Source organism: Hemitrygon akajei, chromosome 17, assembly GCF_048418815.1.
Source record: "Hemitrygon akajei chromosome 17, sHemAka1.3, whole genome shotgun sequence".
In the NCBI taxonomy this organism is placed as follows: Eukaryota; Metazoa; Chordata; class Chondrichthyes; order Myliobatiformes; family Dasyatidae; genus Hemitrygon; species Hemitrygon akajei.
Genome location: NC_133140.1, coordinates 3883244 through 3905732, shown reverse-complemented (window position 1 = coordinate 3905732; position 22489 = coordinate 3883244). Strand labels below are relative to the sequence as shown.

Sequence of the window (22489 nt, the reverse complement as noted above, 5' to 3'; positions counted from 1 at the left end):
TATTGTTGGACACAGTGTCTGAGGCTTCTTGCTTGAGTACAAACAAATAGTTGAACTATTGACAAGCATCAGCACCATTATGCAATCAAATGCATTATATTTAATAAAAGTTAATTTCTTGTTTCTCTAAATTTCTACGTGATTCAAGTGGTCTGAATTTATTTGTGTTCAGCTTCAAGTGGTCTATCATGTCAGAAAAAAATTCTGAAGCAGCGCTTTGGAAAAAATTGCTGTCCAGTGTAATCAAAGTTACACTCCAAAAAAAACCCATTACCCATGCATTTTTGCTATAGGAAAGTTTAATCACTGGCCACAACTTGGACTCCAGCTCACACCACAATAGACCACCTAAAATGATCAGTTCACACAGTAATTTGCTATTGATTATTTTATTTTTTATTTTCACTACATTATTTATATTTGGATGCTATGAACAGTAGAATGGAGGTGACACAGCCCTCAAGCCCTCACACACACATACACACACTCCCAGATTCTGCCTGTCTCGATATCCACAGGCAGAGCTCACCGACTCTGGGCAATCCCAGTTAGGTTCTTCACCTGTGTCACGAGAACAAGAGAAAAAACATTACAGCAGGAACAGTACAGCCATGCAAGGGAAGGGAGCGAAGGACAGTTGATGACTGTTCCCGATCCATACTTTGCATAAAATATCCTCTCGGTCACAAATTATCATGCTAAGATACTCCCAAACTGCAAAATGGATCTCAGTACTGCCCATTCCATCACACACCCTTATTGCTGAGATCATGCCCAAAGGGAATAGATTTAAGATGAGAGGAGCCAAGTTCAAAGGAGACGCATAGGGCAAGATTTTCCCCAACGAAGAGTAGTGGGTACGTGTAATGCACTCCATGGGATGGTGTTGGAGGCAAATATGACAGAGGCATTCAAGAGGCTATTAGATATACACATGAATGTACATGAAATGGAAGGATATGGACATTATGCAGGTAGCAGAGAATAGTTTAATTTTGTCATAGACGATCCCAATCCCTGCTGTGAAAGGAAGAAGATTTGGCTTGGGGCTAGCAACTCCATCCCATAAAAACCCAGTGTTACAGAAATTCCAAAGACTTCATCCCTGGGGGAAGGAAGGATCTTTGTCTAGAAGACACCAAGAAAATGGGCTATACATGGGGGCAACTGGAAACACTGGCCCAAGGCAGGACTCTAGCAACTGCTGTCAGCAGCCTATGCTCCAGTAGGGGTGAAGGGCTAACAACAACAGATTACTTTAGTTGGGCATTTGACCACTAACTTAATTAGTTTGACACAACATAGTGGGCCGAAGAGCCTACTCCTATGATGAAGTGTTCTATATTTTATCAGGAGCACAGACAATGGTCCAAATCAATGTGAAGAATGGGGAAAGAAAGGGGACAAGATCAAGCTTGTTTTCTCTACCAGCTGGAGTCAGTCACCAGCCAGGGATGGGCCTTTGGGACTCAGCAACAACTGAAATGGGTTGTTACACAGCCTGGATTCTGGGTGTGATACTTACAGTAACCGCAGCTCCCATCAGTCCTTGCAAAACAGCCTTCCCTGTCAACTGGGCCTACAAAGAAATACAACCATGGTTAGTCTGAGGGCAGCACAGTGGTAGAACTGCTGTCTCACAACTCTAACAACCCTGGTGCTGTCTGTATGCACTTTGCACATTCTCCCTCTGTGTGGGATTCCCCTGGGTGCTCAGAATTCCTCTCACTTTCCAAGTCGTGCAGGTCAGTCAATTAATTGGTTGCCTCTGCTGCACGTGGGGAATGCAAGAATCAGGGTGGGAGGGGTTGGTGTTTACAGGAAAGTGAGGAGGAAGTGTCGGATTGATGTAGATGGATGTAAGCATGTACTCAGTGACCAGTCTGTTTCTTTTTCAATCTTTTTATTATTATTATTAATATCAACAAAATAAAATTGATATAGATAATGGGATTACAAACATACACATTACAACTGAACATGAAAGAATACAGCAATAGTTACAGTATAAATGAGTATTCCCAAATCATGGACGATACAAGTAACAAATAAACAAGGCAAACCTAGGAATATCATAATATATATTAAAAAAAACAGAAAAAAGAAAAAGAAAAAAATTAATGCAAAAAAACTAATCTAATAACTAATAAGGAAAAAAATGAAAAAAGAAAGAAGAGAAAAAGAAAAAATGGAAAAAAAAGGGCTGTTTATAATATCTCACAAAAATACAAAATCATCAGTGTCATCAACTCTGATCCTCTCAACATATATAAAATCGAAACTGGAAAAACAAATAGGCTTGGAACAGGGTCATATTACATCATGTGAAAATATTGAATAAATGGTCTCCATATCTTTTCAAATTTAATAGAAGTATCAAATACAACACTTCTAATTTTTTCTAAATTTAGACATAACATAGTTTGAGAAAACCAATGAAATACAGTAGGAGGATTAATTTCTTTCCAATTCAACAAAATAGATCTTCTAGCCATTAATGTAAGAAATGCAATCATTCGACAAGCAGAAGAGGATAAATGGAGTGAGTCCATCATTGGTAAACCAAAAATTGCAGTAATAGGATGAGGTTGTAAATCAATGTTCAATACCGTAGAAATAATATCAAAAATGTCTTTCCAATATTTTTTCAAAAGCGGACACGACCAGAACATATGAGTTAAAGATGCTATCTCAGAATGACATCTGTCACAAATAGGATTTATATAGGAATAAAAATTAGCCAATTTATCCTTGGACATATGAGCCCTATGCACAACCTTAAACTGTATTAATGAATGTTTAGCACATATAGATGATGTATTAAATAATTGAAGAATTTTATCCCAATTCTCAATAGGGATAGTAAGGTTAAGTTCTCTTTCCCAATCATTTTTAATCTTATAGAAGGGCTCTGAACATATCTTCATAATTATATTGTAAAGTTTTGATATTAGCCCTTTCTGAGAAGGATTAAGTTCAAACAAATTCTCCAAAATACCTGAAGACACAAAATTTGGAAAAGGAGGAAGTACAGTATTTAAGAAATTCCTAATCTGTAAATATCTAAAAAAATGAAATCTAGGCAAATTATATTTATTAGATAATTGTTCAAAAGACATAAAACAATTATCCAAAAATAAATCAGAAAATCGTAGTAATCCTTTAGTCTTCCAAGCTGAATAAGCTTGGTCTATAATAAAAGGATAAAAAAAGCAATTGGATACAATAGGAATATTTAAAACAAACTGAGTCAATCCAAAAAATTTCCGAAATTGAAACCATATATGTAAAGTATGTTTAACTATCGGATTGTCAATTCGTTTCGGCAATTTAGAAAGAGCAAAGGGAAGAGAAGACCCTAAAATAGAACCCAATGAAAATCCTTGTACAGATTTAATTTCCAGGTTCACCCAATGAGGTCTAAAAGATAAATCCCAATCCTTTAACCAACATATCAAATATCGGATATTAACTGCCCAATAATAAAATCTAAAATTAGGCAATGCCAATCCACCTTCCTTCCTTGCCTTCTGTAAATATTTTTTACCTAATCTAGGATTTTTATTCTGCCATATATATGAGGAAATTTTTGAATCAACATTAGCAAAAAAAGATTTCGGAATAAAAATTGGTACCGCTTGAAATATATATAAAAACTTGGGTAAAATAACCATCTTAATAGCATTAATCCGACCTATCAGAGATAAAGATACTGGTGACCATTTAGTAAACAAACATTTAATCTGATCGATTAGGGGTAAAAAATTAACCTTAAATAAGTCCTTATAGTTTTTTGTGATTTTAATCCCTAAGTAAATAAAAAAGTCATTAACTAATTTAAAAGGTAAATTTCCATAAATTGGAACCTGTCTATTTAAAGGAAACAATTCACTCTTATTAAGATTTAATTTATACCCGGAAAAATTCCTAAATTGAGTCAACAATGATATAACTGCAGGAATGGATTTCTCAGGATCAGAAATAAATAATAATAAATCATCTGCATATAGTGATAGCTTATGTATATCCGTCCCACGATTAATGCCAAAAATGTTCGGTGATTCTCTGATAGCAATTGCCAAGGGTTCTAAAGCAATATCAAATAATAATGGACTAAGAGGACAGCCTTGTCTAGTACCCAGAAATAAATGAAAAAAAGGAGATCTTTGATTGTTAGTAAGCACCGAGGCTACTGGAGTATGATATATCAGTTTAATCCAGGAAATGAATGTCGGACTAAAATTAAACTTCTCAAGCACAGTAAATAAGTATGGCCATTCAACTCTATCAAATGCTTTCTCCGCATCTAGTGAAATGACACATTCTGAAGTGCTATGTGAAGGAGTATAAACAATATTCAATAATCTCCTAACATTGAAAAAAGAATAGCGATTTTTAATAAAACCAGTTTGATCTTCTGAAATAATTTGGGGTAATACCTTCTCCAGCCTGGATGCCAGTAACTTGGAAAAGATCTTGGAATCTACATTCAATAAAGATATTGGTCTATAGGATGCACAGTCAGTAGGGTCTTTATCTTTCTTCAATATTAAAGAAATGGAAGCTCTATAAAAAGATTGTGGCAGATTACCCAATCTAATTGCTTCTTCAAAAACCCTGCATAACCAAGGAGAAAGAGTAGCAGAAAAACATTTTAAAAATTCTACTGTATACCCATCTGGACCTGGTGCTTTCCCAGAATTCATAGAGGAAATAACCCCTTTAATTTCTGCATCCATAATAGGAGTTTCTAATATTGAAAGATCATCTGATGATAATTTTGGAAAATTCAATTTCCCAAGAAAATCACACACGGTATTATAATCATGACGGAATTCAGAATGATACAGGGAGGTATAAAAATCTTGAAATGATTTGTTTATCTCATCATGGTTAACTGTCAGATCCCCATTCTGCTGACGAATCTTAGTAATTTGATGTTTAACCAAAGCATTCTTCAATTGACTAGCTAACAGATTACCCGATTTATCACTATGTATATAAAAATCAGATCTGGTTTTCATTAATTGATTTTCAATCGAAGATGTAAGTAATAAACTATGTTCCATTTGAAGATCAACCCTTTGTTTGTAAAGCTCCTTACTAGGAGTAGTTGAATATTTCTTGTCAATCTCTTTAATTTTATCAACCAATAAAAGAGTTTCCTTCTTAATGCGTTTTCTCAGACCAACGGAGTAGGAGATAATCTGTCCACGAATATATGCTTTAAAAGTGTCCCAAAGTGTTCAACAAGAAATATCATCCGTGGAATTAGTTGAAAAGAAGAAATCGATCTGTTCCTTCATAAATTTAATAAAATCCGGATCTTGCAGTAAGGTAGAATCAAATCGCCATTGTCTAGCACTAGAAGCTGTATCCGTAAATTTAATAGAAAGTTTTAATGGAGCATGGTCAGAGATGGCTATTATATCATAATTACAACCAATTACCGATGGAATAAAACAAGAATCAATAAAAAAATAATCAATTCTCGAGTAGGAATGATAAACATGTGAGAAAAATGAAAACTCTTTGTCCTTAGAATGCCGAAATCTCCAAATATCAAAAATTCTATTATCAGTCAAAAAAGAGTTAATATAAGTGGCCAACTTATTAGGTAAAGTCTGAGTAGTTATAGATTTGTCCAACAAAGGATTTAAACAACAATTAAAGTCACCACCCATTATTAACTTATATTCATTTAGATTAGGTAGAGAAGTAAATAAGGACTTAAAAAAATTGGGATAATCCACATTTGGAGCATAAACATTAACCATAGCAACCTTTTTGTTAAAAAGTAAGCCAGTAATTAACAAAAATCTACCATTCGGATCCGAAAAGATATCGTGCTGGACAAATGCAATAGAGGAGTCAATAAAAATTGAAACTCCCTTTACTTTAGCATTCGAATTTGAATGGTACTGTTGACCCCTCCAAAACCTAAAAAATCAATAATTATCCTCTTTCTTCACATGAGTTTCTTGTACAAAAATAATATGTGCATTAAGTCTTTGGAATACTTTGAAAATCTTTTTCCGTTTAATCAGATGGTTTAAGCCATTAGTATTCCAAGAGACAAAATTAATGGTCTGAGCCATATTTCTGAAATCAACCCTTTGGTATATAAAGGGTTAACCAAATTATGAACTCATGCACCCGGAAGAGGAACAAAAATAAGGAAGTGATGACATCGCGGACATTTTAGTAGTTTAATATCAGCCCAAACGAAGAAACTAAAAAAAACTGATGTAAAGAACATAAGATTTAGAAAAACACCCTCCACCCACCACCCAAGAGGAGAAAAGACCTCCCCAGCCAGGAAAAGGCTGGGAAAAAGGAGAGATGAAACTAAGTCTACCCCCATATCAGAAGGCAACTCCGTATATAAAGGATAAAAAAGATCCACCCAAACTCTAAAGAAATAATAATCACTATACTAAAACCAAGCTTCTTAATATAATTGGTAGTAAAAAAACCAAAAAGAATATAATCACTAGTAACTTATAAATCGGGTTAAAACCCAAACAAACCAAAAAAAATTTAAACTGTGATAAGAAATGCATTATAGGAAGAAGACGAGAGAAAAAAAAAATGGCGAAATCAAAAAAAAAGCCAAAAATATTTTAGAGAAGAAACCGCCATCTTAGTAAAAAAAAATTCACCTTCGAAGGATTAATGAAAATGACCAAAGCTAAAGTACAGTGATTGAAGTAAGTAAAATAAAAAGATTAGCACATCAAAAAAAAACTTTAACTAGAGTATAAAATATAGAGTAAACCTATACCAATAGCCAGAAACAAAATCTGGTTTCGGAAACAAAAACCATCTTGCAACGATCAAAATCACTCATTTATTAGAGATGAGAATCCGTAGCAGTAGGGAAGTTCTCATTCAGAAAGCTTCTCGCTTCAGATGTAGAAAAGAAAACACGCCGTGATGCATTGGGAGACGAGATTCTGAGCTTCACAGGGTATAAGAGCGCAGGTTTTAGATTTTTCTCATAACATTCGGACATCAGAGGTTTAAAAAGAAGCCTTGCCTTCATTACTTCTGGACTAAAATCTTCCACTAATCGAAAATTGAATTCTTGAAATTTGACCATCCCTACACGCCGAGCCACACGAATAAGTTGCTCTTTAACATGCACATAATGAAATCGGACAATTACAACCGGTGGTTTAGCTGAAGCACTTGGTGATCGACGCATAATTCTGTGAGCGCAATCAAGTAACGGAGGACTGTGTGGGAATACAGAAGGGAAAGCATCCTTTAAAAGTTGAGCAAAGTACTTCGAGGGGTCCCCTTGTTCAATACCTTCCGGGAGACCAAGTATGCGTAAGTTCTGTCTTCTGGACCGATTCTCAAAGTCGACACTCTTGGTTTTAAGTGTTTCCACCTGTTTAATCGTCGAAAGTAATTTCTGCTCCAGTTTTTCAATTATCAAGTCTCGCTTCCGAGCGTCCTCTTGCAAAGTTGCGATTAGAACTTGCTGCTGGTTAACTACTGAATCCGTCTTATCCATATAATCTTGAAAAGCCTTTATATCCTGTTTGAAAATTTGTCGTTGTTCTTCAAATTTTTCATTTAAAACCTCCAATAATATTTCATAAGTCGATTCAGTGCGCTTAGGATCGGTCTTTTTCTTCTTCCCGTTCCCGTTAGGATCTTTCCCAGGTTCTCACCCTTTAGATCTAAGAGCCATTTCTGTATTCATTTCTTCAAAATTCACAATAAACTCTTAAAGATAAGTCCAAGAAAGTAGCAAGAATCTTTTGGTGTAGGTAAAAGTAAGTTAGATAAGGGTGATCATAGGTTAAAAAAAGTAAAGGTTATGGAGCCAATCTGAAACAATGCTCACTCCATGAGCGTCTCCTGCTGCTATCGACCAGTCTGTTTCTATGTCATAACACTAATGACACTGCTCGGATTCAGAGTGGGAGAGCGTGTTTGTGAGTATACCTGTGTAAGTGATTGGGCAGTGGGTGCAGTTATCCTGTGCAGGCTGAGTGTGAAGTATGTTACAGCTCAGTTGCACCTGCAACAGCTCCCTCCCCATTGGTAGGACTCACCTGCTTGGCGGATTGAGCTATGCTGACCACGTCATTGACACGGTGCTGCAGGAAGGTCCACGTGTTCTCATAGTCAGGGGACGAGTCCTGCACTAGTACCAGCTCCGTGGTGTTGTAGATTCCAGCCAGGACTGCTCTCTTTGTGTACCAGTTGGACTGTTCACAGGCCGAGAAAGAGAAATTGTTACTGTCAGTGGATGATACGAGCATCAGACTCACTTTGGTGACTGTTCTCCTGCTGCTAGGAGCCACAAGTGTGGTGGGGAGAGGAGTTAACTGACCATGGTGAATGACTCCAGAGTTCACCCAGTCAGTCACAGACCCTGTACAGACCACTGGTGTCACTGTCACAGCCCCAGATGCAGAGAGGCAGCATCACTGCATGACACAGGACAGGCAGAGATGATAGTGTCACTGTATGACAAGCAGAGGGATAACCTGTCATTCTGTAGCTGTATGACAGTTAGGATATCCTCTTGCCAACTCAGGGAAGGTCTGTGAACTGCAGCTCCCGAATGCCCAAGCACCATTCACCTCACCAAGGCACTCAGCCAAGAGGAACCCCACACCTTGGCTGATCTCCTGCCCCACCCAGATCAGGAACCACTGCCTCCTTCAAAGTTGTCCTGGTCCACACACTCACTCTCCACCAAACCACCCCCCTCCTAACTCCATCTGCTCACTTCCTTCCCCAGCTGCATGCTGTTGGCTATTCACTCAGCCCCAGTGCCCTTCCTCTCACTTGCCCAGCAACTCTGCCCCGAGTCTCCCTCTCCCCAAACATACACCAGGCAGCAGTCAATTAGCCCAATCACCTGTACCACATGTCCTTGGGATAGGGGAAGGAACCATAGCACTCAGAGATGGGAAGACCCACATGGTCACAGAAAGAGCATCAGACAGTGACAGAGAAAGAGCCTAAGTCTGCTGAGTGGTGAGGCAGCAGTTCCACCAACCTGACACCTTTCCCACTGCCCTCCTTAGCGGCCACTCTCTCCCTCCTCCCCAGTGTCTTCTAACCAGAACCCGCTCCCAGCTGAGCTCTTCTGCATCCACAACAGACACCCCCTCCATTACTCACATCAGTTGACTTATCTCCCGCGTAGAACCAGATCTCATCCACCATCTCCGTCAGTATCCTCAGACTGTCAGCCACATTCTCTGGCATCAGCAGAAGACTCATTGCCTGTCAGAAAAAAGGGTGCTTGTTGGTGTGTCCGCCGGCCAACCAACTGCAATGTCACCGTGTGACAGAGGAGTCAGGGTCTTGCTCCACCTTTGCCAGCATCCATCAAGGAGCAGGGGCTTATTAAGGGGAAGGTCAGCCTCAGCCTTACACTTGCACTCCATCCTCTCAGACTCTGAGTGGGGTTCGGAGGGGCCCACACCCTTGGATTGTCTGGATGGGGGTTGGGGGGGTGGTGAAGGAGCCTGACCCCCTCAGTGTCAGGAAGGGTCTGTTCCCTTTGGGCAGAAGGTGTGGGGGGGGATCTATTCCCATTCCCTGCATGAGTGGAGGGTTCCCTTGAACTCTCTTAGATTGAGATTCAGGGAGTCTATTCCCTTTGATGCCATCAGAGGTTGGAGGATCTGCTCCCTCAGACACATCTCTGCCCTGGTGCACCCAATGACCAGATAAATTTACAAGGCGTAATGTTCTTGTCCCATCGTTTGTTTATGCCCAGTCTCCTCAGGGTTCCAGCCCTCTCCCTTGGAGTCCATCCTTCATCCTACTGTAGAGGTGGAGTGACCGATGTACTCTCACCTGTGGCCAGCTGTCGATGTAAGGGATTACCATACGTAGACGGGCCTCCACAGCATCCATGATGAATACATCCGTCTTCTTCGACCTGTGGCCCAAGAAAAAACGAATAACATTGCAATAGGTCTGGAAAAGAAATGTGTTTCCAACATTTCATTGGCGCTGCTGCATACACCAGGAATGAGGGACTGGGTAATACTTCATAAAGTTATTTAAAAGACAATTAGATGTGTATAGGGGTAATTTACAGAGACAGATGAAAAGAGGGCAAATAGGACAAGCACTGTGGTTGGCATGGGTAAGTTGGTCTGAAGGGCCTGTTGAATGTTGTAGGACTCTATGCATCTCTGGAGTTTAGAAGATGGGGAGGAGAACTTGAAACATACACAATTCCTATGGGGCTCGACAGGCCATAGCCAGGGAGGGCGTTTCCCCAGGCTCAGGAGCCCAGAGCTAGGATCGTAATCTCCGAGTAAGGTGGGTCTGCTTACAAATTAAACAAACTGATGCCGGAAGGTGGTGAGTCTTTGAAATTTTATATTGCAGGGAATGTTGGAACTCAAGTCACTGAATACATTTAAACAGACATGTAACGGTCACTGAGTACAAAAGGAATCAGTGTGTCAGGGTCAGGGACATTTCAGATTGTGTCCACAGCATTTTGGAGTGGGAGGGAGAGCAACCAGATGTCTTGGTACATATTTGTACCAATGGCCTAGGAAGGAAAAGCAAAGAGTCCTGAAGAGAGAATTTAGAGAGCTAGAGAGAAAGCTGAAAAGCAATACCTACAGGATAGTAATTTCTGTATTGCTACCTGTGCCTTGCACTAGTGAGAGTAGAAACCGGATGATTTGCCAGATAAGTAAGAGGCTGAGAAGCTGGTGCAGTGGGCAGATCTTCAGGTTTTTGGATCATTGGGATCTGTTCTGGGGGGTGGGGTATGATCTGTACAAAAGGGATGGGTTGCACCTGAACCCTAGGGGAACTCACGGGCAGGTTTGTTAGAGCTGTTGGGGATGGTTTGAACTGATTTGGCAGGGGGATGGGAACCAGATTGAAGGGAGCCAGGATACGATGGATGGTAAAAAAAAGCAAAGATAGATGCAGTCAGACTGTCAGGAAGGGCAGACAGATTATAGAACAAAATTGCAGACAGCAGGGTAAGTATCAGTGCATTAGAGATGCAGAATCAAAAAGGGTAGCAAATACTTTACTTTATTGTCACCAAACAATTGATACTAGAGCGTACAATCATCACAGCGATATTTGATTCTGCGCTTTGCGCTCCCTGAAGTACAAATCAAATTAAATATAATAAAAATTTAAATTATAAATCATAATTAGAAAATAGAAAAGGGAAAGTAAGGTAGTGCAAGTCAGGTCCGGATATTTGGAAAGTACGACCCAGATCCGGGTCAGGATCTATTCAGCAACTACAGTACTAAACTTGTTATATCTCAATGCACAGAGTATAAGGTGAATGATCTTGTTGCACCTCTACAGATTGTCAGGTATGATTTTGTGGCCATCAATGAATCTTGGCTGAAGGATGGTTGTAGTTGGGAGCTGAATGACCAAGGTTAAACATTGTATAGAAGGACAGGAAGGTAGGTAGAGGGGTTGGCATGGCTCTGCTGGTAAAGAATGGCATCAAATCGTTAGAAATATTTGACGTAGGATCAAGCCTTGTGGCTCGAGTTAAGAAACTGCAAGGGTAAAAGTACCCTGATTGCATTTATATACAGGCCTCCTAACAGTAGCTGGGATGTGAACTACAGATTACAATGGTAAATAGAGTGGGAAAATCAGGTCGGTAATGGATACGGAGAGTGAATTTTTTGAATACCTATGAGATGGCTTTTTAGAGCAACCTACTAGGGGATCAGCTATACTGGATTGGGTGTAATGTAATGAACCGGAGGCAATTAGGGAGCTGGAGGTAAAGGAACCCTTAGGAGACAGTGATCACAATATGATTGAGTTTAACTAGAAGTTTGATAGGGAGAAAGTAAAGTTTGACCTAGCAGTATTTCAGTGGAGTGAAGAAAGTTACAGTGATGTGCGAGAGAAGTTTGCTAAAGCAAATTGGAAGGAGATGCTGGCAAGGATGACAGCAGAGCAGCAATAGCTAGAGGTTCTGGAAAAATGGGGAAGGTGCAGGATAGGTGTATTCCAAAAGTGAAGGAATACTCAAATGCCAATATAGTACAATGATAGCTGACAGTGAAGTCAAAGCTGATGTAAAAGCAAAAGGAAGGGTATACAACAAAGCAAAACTTAGCCGGAAGATAGAGGATTGGGTAGTGTCTAAAAGCCCACAGAAAGCAACTACAAGAATTATTAGGAGGGAAAAGAAATATGAAAGCCAGCTAGCAAACAATATCAAAGTGGATAGAAAAAGCTTTTTCCAAATATATAAAAGATAAAAGAGAGATGGGAGTGGATATAGGACTACTAGAAAATATAGACGGAGAAGTATTAATGGGGAACACGGAATGGCAGATGAAATAGACAATTATTTTGCGTCAGTCTTCACTGTGGAAGACACTAGCAGTGTGCCAGGTGTTGAAGGGTGTGAGGGAAGAGAAGTTAGTGCAGTTGCTATTACAAGGGAGAAGCACTCAAAAAGCTGAAGGACCTAAAGTACGCAAGTCACCTGGACCAGATGAACTAAACCCTAGGGTTCGGAAAGAGTCAGCAATAGAAATTGTGGATGCATTAGTAATGATCTTTCAAGAATCATTAGACTCTGGCATGGTTCCAAAGGCCTGGAAAATTGCAAAAGTCACTCCACTCTTTAAGAAAGGAGGAAGGCAGCAGAAAGGAAATTATAGATTAGTTAGCCTGACCTCAGTGCTGGAAGATGCTGGAGTCAATTGTTAAGAATGAAGTTATGGAGTCCTTGGTGACACAGGACAAGATGGTTTTCTTAAGGGAAAATCTTGCCTGATGTACCTGTTGCAATTCTTTAAAAAGATTACAAATTGGATAGGTAAAGGGGATGCAGTGGATGTTGTATACTTGAATTTTCAGAAGGCCTTTGACAGAGTGCCACACCTGAGGCTACTTGCCAAGTGAAGAGCCCATGGAATTACTGCAAAGTTACTACCATGGTTAAAACACTGGCTGATTGGTAGGAGGCAGTGAGTGGGAATTAAAGGATCCTTGTCTGGTTGACTGCCAGTGACTAGTGGTGTTCCCCAGGGGTCGGTGTTGGGACCACTTCTTTTTATGTTAAATATCAAATTAGATGATGAAGTGGATGGCATTGTTGTCAAGTTTGCAGATGATATGAAGTTTGATGGAGTGACAGGTAGTGTTGAGGAAACAGGAAGGCTGCAGAAAGATTTAGAAAATTAGCAGAATGGGCAAGAGAGTGTGGCAAATGGAATACAATGTTGGAAAATGCATGGTCATGCACTTTGCTGGAAGAAAGAAATGTGCAGACAATTTTCTAAACGGGGAGAAAATGCAAATCTGAGATGCAAAGAGAGTTGGTAGTCCTTATGCAGAACACCCTAAAGGTTAACTTACAGATTGTATCAGTGGTGAGTAAGGAAAATGCAATGTTCGCATTCATTTCAATAGATCTAGAATATAAGAGCAGGGATATGATGCTAAGGCTTTATAAGGCCCTGCTGAGGTCTCACTTTGAGTATTGTGAACAGTTTTGGGCTCCTTATTTAAGAAAAGATGTGCTGGTATTGGAGATGGTCCAGAGGAAGTTCCCAAGAATGACTCTGGAATGAATGAGTTATCATATGAAAGGCCTAGACAGAGTAGATGTGGAAAGGATGTTTCCTATATTATGGGAGTCTAGGATAAGACGGCACAGCTTCAGGATAGAAAAGAGTCCATTTAAAAAAGATGTGGAGAAATTTCTTTGGAAACATAGAAAAATTATTGCACAATACAGGCCCTTCGGCCTACAATGCCTTAAAATGCCACCTTAAAACTGTTCCCTCTCGTGATAGCCATTTCAGCCCGGGGAAAACACCTCTGACTATCCAGACGATCAATGCCGCTCATCATCTTATACACCTCTATCAGGTCACCTCTCATCCTCCGTCGCTCCAAGAAGAAAAGGCCAAGTGCACTCACCTAGTCTCGTAAGACATGCTCCCCAATCCAGGCAACATCCTTGTAAATCTCCTCTGGACCCTTTCTATAGTTTCCACATCCTTCCTGTAATGAGGTGACCAGAACTCAGCCCAGTACTCCAAGTGGGGTCTGACCAGGGTCCTAAAGAGCTGTAACATTACTTCTCAGCTTTTAAACTCAATCCCATGGTTGGTGAAAGCCAATGCGCCGTAAGCCTTCTTAATCACAGAGTCAACTTGTGCTGCAGCTTTGAGCGTCCTATGGACTCAAACCACAAGATCCCTCTGATGCTCCACACTGCCAAGTGTTTTACCATTATTATATTCTGCCATTATATCTGACCTACTAAAATGAACCACCTCACGCTTATCTGGGTTGAACTCCATCTGAAACTTCACAGCCCATTTTGCATCCTATCGATCTCCCACTGTAACCTCTGACAGCCCTCCACACTATCCACAACACCTCAACCTTTGTGTCATCAGCAAATTTACTAATCCACCCCTCCACTTCCTCATCCCAGTTGTTTATAAAAATCACGAACAGAATTGACTATTTCTTACTCGATAACCAACTTATCCCATTTGCCCACTCTTGTGACTATCAGAGTATACTGATCTCTGACCATGCCCCAATTACCCTCTCTCTGAACTTTCCTGGTCTCCCTCAGAGGAACAAACACTGGCGGTTCGATTCAACTTTACTATCGGATGATGATTTCGTAAAATTTATTAAGGACCAGATAACCTTTTATTTCAACACTAATACATCACCTGAAGTGCCATCCCAGATTTCTGGGATGCCATGAAAGCATATCTGAGGGGTCAAATAATCTCTTACACAGCAAATCTCAATAGAAGATCCCATGCAGATCGAGCAGACCTCATTAACCAGATTAAAGATTTGGATCAAATATATGCCCAAACTAAGAACCCTGAATTATACAAGAAGCGCGTTGAACTCCAAACTAAATTTAACCTTCTGTCCACTCAACCTGTCGAACGCCAACTTCTCGAAAGCAAGAGCCGCTTTTACATTCATGGGGATAAGTCTGGTAAATTCCTAGCCAATCAGCTGAGGCGTTCCAAAGTCAAACAACATATTACAAAGATTCGGAAGGAGAAAATCGGATCATTTAGAAATTAATGACGCATTTAAAAATTTTTATTCTCGGCTTTATTCCTCTGAATCCCTGAATGACAATATCTCTGTGGATCAATTTTTACAGAATCTGAATATCCCCTCACTTTCATCTGATCTCAAAGCCAAACTCAATGCGCCTATATCACCAGAAGAAATATCTTTTGCAATTTCTGCACTGTCCTCAGGGAAATCTCCTGGACCTGATGGGTTCCCTGTGGAATTTTATAAATCATTCTCCTCACTTCTTTCTCCTCAGTTACTTTCAGTATTATCTGACTCGTTTAATTATGGCAAATTGCCACCCTCTTTCAATGAGGCATCTATTATTCTTCTTTTAAAAAAGGGCAAAGACCCAACAGAGTGTTCCTCGTACAGGCCGATCTCTCTGCTCAATGTTGATGTAAAGATCTTAGCTAAAGTGTTGGCTCATAGATTAGAAACCGTTATTCCCTCCATTATCTCTGATGACCAAACAGGCTTTATTAAAAACCGTCTCCCTTTTTTTAACATTCGGCGTCTATTTAATATTTTATACTCAGTTCCAACTGGGACTCCTGAATGTGTTATCTCCCCTGATGCGGAGAAAGCATTTGACCGTATAGAGTGGATCTACCTTTTTGCAGTCTTAGAAAAATTTGACCTCGGCCAAAGTTTCATCTCTTGGATCCAATTGCTGTACCTGTGTCCTACTGCTTCTGTTCTAACTAATTTTCAGAAATCCCAAGTATTTAATCTCAAACGTGGCACCCGTCAGGGATGCCCCTTAAGTCCCTTTCTCTTTGATTTGGCTATAGAACCTCTGGCGATAGTATTTCGAAATTGTCCTGAATTGACCGGGATTTGGAGAGGGGGTGTTGAGCATAAAGTTTCTCTCTATGCTGATGACTTATTACTCTTTCTCTCAAATCCGTCTACATCCTTACCTCTAATGTTTTCACTTCTTGACCAGTTTAGCCAGATCTCTGGCTATAAACTCAACTTACATAAGAGTGAACTTTTCCCAATTAATAAAGAAGCACAAGAACTAATATTTTGTGATCTCCCTTTTAAAGTAGTCCATAATCAATTTACCTATCTTGGAATTACAGTCACAAGGAAGTTTAAAGATCTCTTTCGTGAAAACTTTGTCAATCTTTCATATGCTATAAAACAGAGTCTGGTACAATGGTCACCTCTATCTATGTCCTTGGTAGGTCGTATTAATGTTGTTAAAATGTATGTTCTCCCCAAATTTTTATACTTATTTCAATCTATCCCAATTTTCATTCCTAAATCTTTTTTTGATTCCTTAGACTATTATTTTGTCATATCTGTGGCAGAATAAGTGCTCTAGAATTAATAAAATCCACCTCCAAAAATCTAAAAAAGAGGGTGGCATGGCTTTACCTAACTTTCGCTTATATTACTGGGCAGCTAATATACATTGTGCTGCCTTCTGGTCTTTCTTCCATGGTCAACCCGAGTGCCCTAACTGGGTGGCAATGGAGTTGAGCTCCACTAAAGAATTATCTATATCTGCACTTCTTGGCTCTGCACTCCCTAGCAGTCTGCCCAGATCAATAGCTAATCCTCTGGTTAGACACACTTTGCGTATATGGGCTCAGTTCAGGAAATGCTATGGTTTCCAGGGGTTTTCCGTTTCTAGCCCTGTTGCACATAACCACCTTTTTTTACCTACTACGTACGATTCAGCATTCCATGTTTGGTACAGGAAGGGCATTAGACATTTTGAAGATCTCTTCATTGATAATCGCTTCGCTTCTTTTCAGCAGCTCTCCGTTAAGTTCAACCTGCCTAACGCTCACTTTTTCAGATATCTCCAAATCCGACACTTTACTGCTCCTTTAATTCCTAACTTTCCTGAAATGCCTGCGAAAAATGCTATGGACCTATTTCTTTCCATTAATCACTAGGTAAAGGTTTAATATCAATTATCCGAGATAAACTAGCAGCCTTACGACGGGCCCCTGTGGATAAAATTAAAATGGCCTGGGAGCAGGATTTAAATATCTCCTTATCCGAGGAGAGCTGGGACTCAGTTCTCAAATCGGTTAACTCAACCTCCCTCTGTGCTCGCCATTGCCTCTTACAGCTTAAGATTGTTCATAGAGCCCATATGTCTAAATCTAAACTATCTCGATTCTACCCTGGCATTAGTCCGCTCTGTGATAAATGCAAGAGGGGCGTGGCCTCTCTCATCCACATGTACTGGTTCTGTCCTAGTTTGGAGAAATTCTGGAAAGACGTCTTCACTACACTATCGGTTATTCTGAATCAGCACCTAGAACCTAACCCCTTAATTGCTCTGTTCGGTTTTTGGGGCGAGACAGATTTATGTCTGGGTCCGACCAAATGCCGAATACTATCCTTTGCCTCTCTCCTGGCGAGACGCTTGATCCTCCTTAGATGGAGAGATGTTGCCCCGCCCACTCATGTGCAATGGCTTAACGACATTATGGCCTGCTTGGACCTCGAAAAAATTCATTACTCAGTTCTTAATTCGGATCTAAAGTTCCATAAGGTCTGGGGACCTTTTATCAAGTACTTTCATAACCTTCCTCTTGACTAGGGTTTTTTTTTTCTTTTTTTTCCTCTTTTCGGTCCCTTGCTTTCAGCTCCCTTTTTTTTTCTGGTAGTAGGCATTATTACCCTCTGTTACTAAGTGTATTCACAGTCTGGGAGTTTGATTGTCCGGACTTATACTTTTTATACTGTGTGGTGGTTGGTCTGGAGTTGTTGTTGTTTTTTTCTTGTGTTGTGGGGCTTGGGGAGGACACTAAGCTCACTTGTCTTTAATTTAGGTGCTTTTTTGTTAAATTCTCTTCCTTTGTAGCATATTGTTATTGTATGCTTAATCTTGCACTGTATTAATGCTCCCCATTGGGATTTGGGGTTTTTAATTTTGTAAAATGTTTTGAAAAACTAATAAAAAAAATCACGAAGAGGAAGGGTCCCAGAACAGATCCCTGAGGCACACCACTGGTCACCGACCTCCATGGAGAATATGACTCGTCTACAACCACTCTTTGCCCTCTCCATGAGCAAGCCAATTCTGGATCCACAAAGCAAGGTCCCCTTGGATCGCAGCCTCCCTACTTTCTCAATAAGCCTTGCATGGGTACCTTTCAAATGCCTTCCATATACACTACATCTACTGTTCTACCTTCATCAATACGTTCAGTCACATCCTCAAAAAATTCAATCAGGCTTGAAAGTTATGACCTGCCTTTGACAAAGCCATGCTAACTATTCCTAATCGCATTATGCCTCTCCAAATGTTCATAAATCCTGCCTCTCAGGATCTTCTCCATCAACTTACCAACCACTGAGGTAAGACTCACTGGTCTATAATTTCCTGGGCTATCTCTACTCCCTTTCTTGAATAAGGGAACAACATCTGCAACCCTCCAATCTTCTGGAACCTCCCCCAACCCCATTGATGATGCAAAGATCATTGCCAGAGGCTCAGCAATCTCCTCTCTCGCTTCCCACAATAGCTTGGGGTACATCTCATCCGGTCCCGGAGACATATCCAACTTGATGCTTTCCAAAAGCTTCAGCACATCCTCTTTCTTAATGTCCATATGCTCAAGTTTTCAATCCACTGTAAGTCAACCGGACAATCACCAAGATCCTTTTCCATAGTGAATACTAAAGCAAAGTATTCATTAAGTACCTCAGCTATCTCCCCTGGTTCCATACACATTTTTTCACTGTCACACTTGATTGGTCCTATTCTCTCACGTCTTATCCTCTTGCTCTTCACATACTTCTAGAACGTCCTGGGATTTTCTTTAATCTTGCTTGCCAAGACCTTCTCATGGCCCCTTCTGGCTCTCCTAATTTCATTCTTAAGCTCCTTCCTGCTAGCTTTATAATCTTCTAGATTAGTGATCACCAACCTTTTTAAGCCCAAGATCCCCTACTTTGGCCTTAGTGAAAGGTGAGATCGACCCCAAATCAATTAGTTACACGCACGCGCACTGGGGGCAGAAAAGACCGGAAATAAAACCCCGCAACCCAGAAGTAGAAATAATGCATAAACACCATGGGTACCCACCGTTTTTTGCACCGAGGGACCGGTTTAATATTGACAATATTCTTGTGGACCGGCCGACGGGGGTGGGGGGTGTTGTTAAACACAATAGGAATACAGCGATACTCAAAGCAGGTTTCTTATGTCCAGTCTATTCCGCAATTTAGTTTTTTGCAGCTCTCAGCACTTAGCTGCTGTCCCGCGCTGCTCATGTTTTTTCCCACTTAAAAAAACTCAGCTGCTTCGTCTTTAAGTACAGGGTGCTTGGACTCAGGGTACTGAAGCAGCTTTGAGGGCTTCATTGTCTCATTAGGCAGCCTCCCGGCCCGAACTCCAGCCTCTGCCCGCTTGCCGCCAGACGCCCTGGCCAGGTGCAGCTGGTCGTGGGTGGGGTGAGAGGACAAGGTAAGGGCTGGAGGTCCCCGTACCGGGGACGGGGCAGTCGCAGTCCAAAGAGAACGACCGAGCAAGGAGAGCGACAGGCCCATGCCCACACCCCTTGTAGGATCTATCGGCCAAGAAAAGTTTGTTTCAGTAGATCGCAGCAAGGTAGCTGCTCTGATAGTTACGAAACCTTGAGCCCAAATTAGATTGACTGTGAATATTTGAGCACTGGATTCCTCATGAACATTCAGTGTGCTAAACAGGTTCAGAGGCAGCACCCATCTGTCCGCGCTCCGGGCCAGTAGCATTGGCGGTTCCCACCGACTGCGCTCTGGGCCAGTAGCATCGGCAGTTCTCGCCGGCCGCGCGAGGCTAACACTGGCGTGAGGGTATCACTGCGTTTAGGCGACTAATGACCTCGCGTGGGTTCAAGTTCAACAGTGGCCTTGACAGGGAATGAGGAAAGGTGCGGCTGACTCATATTGTTACCTTGCAGCCCAGTGGTTGGGGACCACTGAAGTACACTGTGTAGTACGGGGGAGCTATGCACATGCGTACTGGGCAGAAAGAACGGAACTAAAACCCCGCAACCCGGAAACAATCTCTCAACAGTATCTGTGTATTTATTTTTCATTTTTTTTCAGGATCTACTGGGAAAGTCTCAAAGATTGACCAGTCGATCGCAATTGACAGGTTGGCAACCACTATTCTAGATCTTTATCATTACCTAGTTTTTTGAACCTTTCATAAGCCTTTCTTTTCTTCTTAACTAGATTTTCAACAGCCTTTTTACACCACGGTTCCTGTACACCAACATCCTTTCCCTGCATAAGGTACCTATGCAGAACGCCACAGAAATATCCCCTGAACATTTGCTTCGTTTCTGCCGTACATTTCCCTGAGAACATCTGTTCCCAATTTATGCTTCCAAGTCACCCACAGAGACTCAGTAGACAATCTCTCCATAACATCCTCCTATTCTGTGGCCGTGACATAACCTCTGATCAGCAGTGTCACGCCCCCACCTCTTCTGCCTCCCTCCCTGTCCTTTCTGAAACTTCTAAAGCCTGGCACTCTAGGTAACCATTCCTGCCCCTGAGCCATCCTAGTCTCTGTAATGGCCACAACATCATAGCTCTAAGTACTGATCCACACTCTAAGCTCATTTGCTTTGTTCATGATGCTTCTTGCATTAAAATAGACACATCTCAAACCATCAGTCTCAGCGTATCCCTTCTCTATCACCTGCCTACCCTCCCTCTTGCACTGTCTCCAACCTTTCTCTATTTGTGAGCTGACCACCTCTTCAGTTTAGTTCCAACCCCCCAGTAATTCTAGTTTAAACTCTCCCCAAAAGCCTTAGCAAACCTCCCCACCAGGATATTGGTCCCCCGGGATTCAAGTGCAACCTGTCCTTTTTATACAGGTCTCACCAGCCCCAAAAGAGGTCCCAATGAATCTGAATCCCTGCCCTCTGCTCCAGTAACTCAGCCACACATTTATCCTCCATCTCATTCTATTCCTATACTCACTGTCACTTGGCACAGACAGTAATCTTGAGATTACTACCTTTGAGGTCCTGCTTCTCAACTTCCTTCCTAACTCCCTGCAGTCTGTTTTCAGTACCTCCTCCCTTTCCTACCTAAGTCATTGGTACTAATATGTACCTCGACCTCTGGTTGTTCACCTTCCCACTTCAGGATATCATGTACACGATTAGAAACATCCCGGACCCACCAGGCACTTGGAAGGCAAACTGCTATCCGTGTTTCTTTTCTGCGTCCACAGAATCACCTGTCTGGCCCCCTAACTATAGAGTCCCCTATCACTGCTGCCTTTTTCCTTTCCCTATTCTTCTGAGCCACAGTGCCAGATTCTGCACGAGAGGTGCGGCCACTGTTAGAAACATAGAAAATGTACAGCACAATACAGTCCCTTCGGCCCACAAAGTTGTGCTGAACATGTCCCTACCTTAGAAATTACTAGGCTTACCCATAGCCCTCTATTTTTCTAAGCTCCATGTACCTATCCAAGTCTCTTAAAAGAGCCTATCGTATCTGCCTCCACCACCACTGCCGGCAGCCCATTCCACGCACTCACCACTCTCCGAGTAAAAAACTTACCCTGACATCTCTTCTGTACCTATTCCCCAGCAACTTAAACCTGTGTCCTCTTGTGGCAACCATTTCAGCCCTGGGAAACAGCCTCCGACTATCCACACGATCAATGCCTCTCATCATCTTATACACCTCTATCAGGTCACCTCTCATCCTCTGTCGCTCCAAGGAGAAAAGGCTGAGTTCCCTTAACCTATTCTCAGAAGACATGCTCCCCAATACAGGCAACATCCTTATAGATCTCCTCTGCACCCTTTCTATGGCTTTCACATCCTTACCGTAGCGAGGCAACCAAAACTGAGCACAGTACTCCAAGTGGGGTCTGACCAGGGTCCTATATAGCTGCAACATTGCATCTTGGCTCCTAATTTCAATTCTACGATTGATGAAGGTCAATACACCATACACTTTCTTAACCACAGAGTCAACCTGTGCAGCTGCTTTGAGCGTCCTATGGACTCAGACCCCAAGATCCCTCTGATCCTCCACACTGCCAAGAGTCTTACCATTAATACTACTTTCTGCCATCATATTTGACTTTCCAAAATGAACCACTTCACACTTATCTGGATTGAACTCCATCTGTCACTTCTCAGCCCAGTTTTGCATCCTATCAGTGTCCCGCTGTAACCTCTGAAAGCTCTCCACACTATCCACAACACCTCCAACCTTTGTGTCATCAGCAAATTTACTAACCCATTCCTCCACTTCCTCATCCAGGTTATTTATAAAAATCACAAAGAGTAAGGGAGCCAGAACAGATCCCTGAGGCACACCACTGGTGACCGACCTCCATGCAGAATATGATCCGTCTACAACCACTCTTTGTCTTCTGCGGGTGCCAGTTCTGGATCCACAAAGCAATGTCCCCTTAGAT

General features: G+C 41.4%; 1 protein-coding gene across 2 annotated transcripts in view; it reads right to left on the bottom strand.

Annotated features, from left to right (window-relative positions):
• Positions 1–373: 373 nt before the first annotated feature.
• The window catches only part of coq9 (coenzyme Q9 homolog (S. cerevisiae)), a 45534-nt gene continuing 23418 nt past the window's right edge, over positions 374–22489 (bottom strand). Inside the window, exons 5-9 of one of the 2 annotated variants that reach the window (XM_073069586.1) lie at positions 9835–9919; positions 9151–9255; positions 8070–8225; positions 1526–1579; positions 374–561 (exon numbers count right to left, since the gene is read on the bottom strand). In XM_073069586.1, the coding sequence (XP_072925687.1) occupies positions 526–561; positions 1526–1579; positions 8070–8225; positions 9151–9255; positions 9835–9919 (436 nt within the window). In that variant the 3' untranslated portion in view covers positions 374–525. The remainder of the gene's footprint in view (positions 562–1525; positions 1580–8069; positions 8226–9150; positions 9256–9834; positions 9920–22489) is intronic. The other variant, XM_073069587.1, reaches the window with a different exon arrangement.